At 43.1% G+C, this 5,065-nt stretch overlaps 1 protein-coding gene across 2 annotated transcripts in view; it reads right to left on the bottom strand.

Moving 5' to 3' along the window:
* tmem209 (transmembrane protein 209) overlaps nucleotides 1-5,065 on the bottom strand; it is a 29,412-nt gene that overhangs the window by 5,341 nt on the left and 19,006 nt on the right. Inside the window, exons 11-12 of one of the 2 annotated variants that reach the window (XM_043713999.1) lie at nucleotides 2,824-2,938; nucleotides 2,174-2,271 (exon numbers count right to left, since the gene is read on the bottom strand). In XM_043713999.1, coding sequence (XP_043569934.1) covers nucleotides 2,174-2,271; nucleotides 2,824-2,938 — 213 coding nt within the window. Of the gene's footprint in view, nucleotides 1-2,173; nucleotides 2,272-2,823; nucleotides 2,939-5,065 lie in introns of those variants that run through there. The other variant, XR_006315110.1, reaches the window with a different exon arrangement.

Raw genomic sequence — 5,065 nt, 5'->3', positions numbered from 1 at the left:
TATTTTGCATCAGTATTTACTGTGGAAAAGGATATGGAAGATTTAGACTGTAGGGAAATAGATGGTGACATTTTGCAAAATGTCCAGATTACAGAGGAGGAAGTGCTGGATGTCTTGAAACAGTTAAAGGTGGATAAATCCCTAGGACCTGATCAGGTATACCCAAGAACTCTGTGGGAAGCTAGAGAAGTGATTGCTGGGCCTCTTGCTGAGATATTTTTATTATCGATAGTCACAGGTGAGTGGCCAGAAGACTGGAGGTTGGCAAACATGGTGCCAGTTTAAGAAGGGCGGTAAAGACAAGCCAGGGAATAATAGACCAGTGAGTCTGACCTCAGTGATGGGCAAGTTGTTGGAGGGAATCCTGAGGGACAGGACGTACATGTATTTGGAAAGGCAAGGACTAATTCGGGATAGTCAACATGGCTTTGGTGTGTGGGAAATCATGTCTCACAAACTTGATTGAGTTTTTTGAAGAAGTAACAAAGATGATTGATGAGGGCAGAGTAGTAGATGTGATCGATGTGGACTTCAGTAAGGTGTTCGACAAAGTTCCCCATGGGAGACTGATTAGCAAGGTTAGATCTCATGGAATACATGGAGAACTAGCCATTTAAATACAGAACTGACTCAAAGGTAGAAGACAGAGGGTGGTGGTGGAGGGTTGTTTTTCAGACTGGAGGCCTGTGACCAGTGGAGTGCCACAAGGATCGGTGCTGGGCCCTCTACCTTTTGTCATTTACATAAATGATTTGGATGCGATCATAAGAGGTATAGTTAGTAAGTTTGCAGTTGACAGTAAAATTGGAGGTGTAGTGGACAGCAAAGAGGGTTACCTCAGATTACAACAGGATCTGGACCAGATGGGCCAATGGGCTGAGAAGTGGCAGATGGAGTTTAATCCAGATAAATGCAACGTGCTGCATTTTGGGAAAGCAAATCTTAGCAGGACTTATACACTTAATGGTAAGGTCCTAGGGAGTGTTGCTGAACAAAGAGACCTTGAAGTGCAGGTTCATAGCTACTTGAAAGTGGAGTCGCAGGTAGATAGGATTGTGAAGAAGGCATTTGGTATGCTTTCCTTTATTGGTCAGAATATTGAGTACAGGAGTTGGAGGTCATGCTGCATCTGTACAGGACATTTGGTTAGGTCACTCTTGGAATATTGTATGCAATTCTGGTCTCCTTCCTATCAGAAAGATGTTGTGAAACTTGAAAGGGCTCAGAAAAGATTTACAAGGATGTTGCCAGGGTTGGAGGATTTGAGCTGCAGGGAGAGGCTGAACAGGCTGGGGCTATTTTCCCTGGAGTGTTGGAGGCTGAGGGGTGACCTTATAGAGGTTTACAAAATTATGAGGGGCATAGATAGGATAAATAGACAAAGTCTTTTCCCTGGGGTCAGGGAGTCCAGAACTAGAGGGCATAGGTTTAGGGTGCAAGGGGAAAGATATAAAAGGGACCTAAGGGGCAACCTTTTCACGCAGAGGGTGGTACGCGTATGGAATGAGCTGCCAGAGGATGTGGTGGAGGCTGGTACAATTGCAACATTTAAGAGGCATTTGGATGGGTATATGAATAGGAAGGGTTTGAAGGGATATGGGTCGGGTGCTGTCAGGTGGGACTAGATTGGGATATCTGGTCGGCATGGACAGGTTGGACCGAAGGGTTTGTTTCCAAGCTTATATCTCTATGACTCTAAGTCTCCCTTTCTAACCTTTAATAACAGCACTTCCACTCTTCCAACAATGCTGAACCAAACTAAGGATCAATTTTGGAGGCTTGAGGTTCAAGAGTGACATGACACCCAAGTAAATGAAGGCAGTTGGCTCAAGTCCAGTTACAGCAGGCGAGTTTATAATACATGCCAATACTGCTGAATTTGTCTCTGGGAACTCTGCGCGGCACTAAGAGGAGCAGAACGTTCCCCTGGTGGTTGCATCAGCATTCACCAGCCATTCATCCGACTGCTGTGTTGTCCTCCTTTGCAAACAGAGCTACAGCTCTCTAAAATAATTTTAAAATCCACAGTTGGCAAATGGTGATGACAAAAGGAGGATGGGAAAAATCACAATTAAATGTCAACTTTTGTTCTTTTCATTGCATCCCCTAGACAGGGTTCAAGAGAAGGAAAGTTTTTTTTCCAATTCAGGAGGAGACTCAATCTTTTGGGTACCTTTGGCAAATTATACACCTGTCCATGGTAGATGAGCTGGTAGTGAGGAGGATTGATGTTGCTTTGATGTATACAGAACAAATGCTCATTCATGATATCTGCAAAGAGAATTAACAACCAGAGAAAATAATTAACCACAAGTGAATAATTGTTTCTTATTACAACATAAGGTACAAGAGGAAATTGTTAATAATTAACTACACATTTCTTAAGGTGGGCTCAAACACATAACTGAAGCTAAGATCCATTGTTCCGTCTGAGCACTTAATTCAGGCTAGCATCTCCTGCAGTACTGAGGGAGCAGCAGTGCATGGATTGTTGGGGGTGTCATCTTTAAACCTGACTTGGAATAAAAATATTTCCTACACATTCAAATTCTTTTGTGTTGGTCTTAGTAAGACTTCCTGATGCCCTTATCTATATTCCTCCCTCAACAACAAATCAACTCACCATTCCACCTGATGTCACACTATATGGAAAAACTATCACATTTGTTAACTGAACAATAGACAGCTTTGCATTATAATAGCATGCTGTTGTCAAGTGGCTTATTTCTGTGCTGTTCTATGCAATTCCATGGAAACATGAAAATTATTATCCATAAGTTCATCTAGCAGTGTTACCAGCATACAGGAATCAGCTACAAGTACCTGGTTTATCTGGAGTTTGAATGAAATGTTGGGAGGTGAATGTTTTCCCATCAGGGTACTTGGGATGTGGAGGCAGCCTGGAGTCAAGATAAGTGCAGAACATATGCATTATAATCTGAAAGAAGAAATCAACAAATGTTTGAGAAAGGGCTGCACCATTGTCCCAACGCAGCACAGAGAGCAAGTGCAAGTTAGGTTGGAGCATACTATATGCTGAAACAGTAAAGCTGATGCTCAGCACAAGATTCGATAAACTCTATTCACTAGAGGCAATGAACAGGAGAGCCAAAGACACAGGAAGATCTTGGGTTTTCAGTCGTCAGTTCAGTTAGAGTCAACCCTGAATCAAGAAGGGGAGGTCAGTCAGGGTTGCAGCCAATTAGTTCCCAGAGAACCCAACCAGCTGTGCTTGTGACAGTAAGAATTATGAAGTCCAGGGATTCATCCCTTCTTCAGAACAGCTTCCTGCGTTGTCACACTTGCCCCACTCTATTCCCAAAGTCCTGTAAATTATTTCACCAAGTATTTATCCAAATAATTTTGAAAGGGACGACTGAAACTGCTTTAAATTTCCATTCAGGCAGTGCATTCTTGATTAATAGGGGGACAATTTCAACCTAATGTGTTGGATGATCAAATGTAACACCAACTTTACATCCTACCCACCGACAACATGACTGTAGTGGAGAGTTAAGCTCTGTTGAAGTGCAAGAGTAGAGCTACGAGTAATTCCAGTCCCTGTTTCTTGACAAGCCGGTAAGTTTAACATATACTGCCACATTGTTCATCTTCCACTAATTAAAATAAAAAGCGTAATTCTGTGCCTTGGAGACAGCTTGAATAAAATTTAATGAACCCAGTGTTTACTACTTATAATAAGATGACCAGTATATATGAAGTGCTCATTGTCTACAGGAATAGTGCCAGAAGACTGGAGGATAGCAAATGTTCCCTTGTTCAAGAAGGGAAGTAGAGACAACCCAGGAAATTATAGACCGGTGAGCCTTACTTTGGTTGTGGGTAAAGTGTTGGAAAGGGTTAGAAGAGGTAGGATTTATAATCATTTAGCAAGAAATAAGTTGATTAGGGATAGTCAAGTTTTGTGAAGAGTAGGTCGTGCCTCACAAACCTAATTGAGTTCTTTGGGAAGGTGACCAAACAAGTGGATGAGGGTAAAGCAGTTGATGTGGTGTATGTGGATTTCAGTAAGGCATTTGATAAGGTTCCTCTTGGTAGGCTATTGCATAAAATAAGGCGGCATGGGATTGAGGGGGATTTAGCAGTTTGGATCAGAAATCGACTAGCTGAAAGAAAACAGAGGGTGGTGGCTGATGGGAAATATTCATTTTGGAGGTCAGTTACTAGTGGGTACCACAAGGATCTGTTTTGGGTCCACTGCTGATTGTCATTTTTATAAATGCCCTGGATGAGGGCATAAAAGGATGGGTTAGTAAATTTGCAGATGACACGAAGGTCAGTGGAGTTGTACACAGTGATGAAGGACTGTGTAGGTTACAAAGTTACATAGATAAGCTGCAGAGTTGGGCCGAGAGGTAGTAAATGGACTTTAATGCAGCCAAGTGTGAGGTAATTCACTTTGGAAGGAATAACAGGAATGGAGAGTACTGGGCTAATGGCAAGATTCCTGGTAGTGCAGATGAGCAGAGAGATCTCTGTGTCCAGATACATCAATCCTTGAAAGTTGCCACCCAGGTTGAAAGGGTTGTTAAGGTGGCATATGGTGTATTAGCTTTTATTGGTAGAGAGATTGAGTTTCGGAACTATGAGATCATGCTGTAGCTGTACAAAACTCTGGTGTGGCCACATTTGGAGTATTGCGTATAGTTCTGGTCACCGGATTATAGGAAGGATGTGGAAGTTTTGGAACGGGTTCAGAGGAGATTTACTAAGATGTTGCCTGGTATGGAGGGAAGTTGAAAAATGTGGTGCTGGAAAAACACAGCAGGCCAGGCAGCATCTGAGGAGCAGGAGAATCGACATTTCGGGTATAAGCCCTTCTTCAGGAATGAGGCTGGTGTGCCAAGCCGGCTGAGATAAAAGGTAGGGGAGGGGTGCTGGGAATACGATAGGTGGAAGGAGGTGAGGGTGATAGGCCGGAGAGGTCGAGATGATGATTGCAGGTCAAGAGGGCGTTACTGAATCCGGGGGTTGGGACTGAGATAAGGTGTAGGGAGGGGGAAAGAGGGGAAATGAGGAAGCTGAAGAAATCTACATTCATCCC

The sequence above is a fragment of the Chiloscyllium plagiosum genome, chromosome 23 (assembly GCF_004010195.1).
Source record: "Chiloscyllium plagiosum isolate BGI_BamShark_2017 chromosome 23, ASM401019v2, whole genome shotgun sequence".
Lineage (NCBI taxonomy): Eukaryota > Metazoa > Chordata > Chondrichthyes > Orectolobiformes > Hemiscylliidae > Chiloscyllium > Chiloscyllium plagiosum.
Note: the sequence above shows the minus strand (reverse complement) of the source record. Positions and strands in the feature narration are given on the sequence as shown.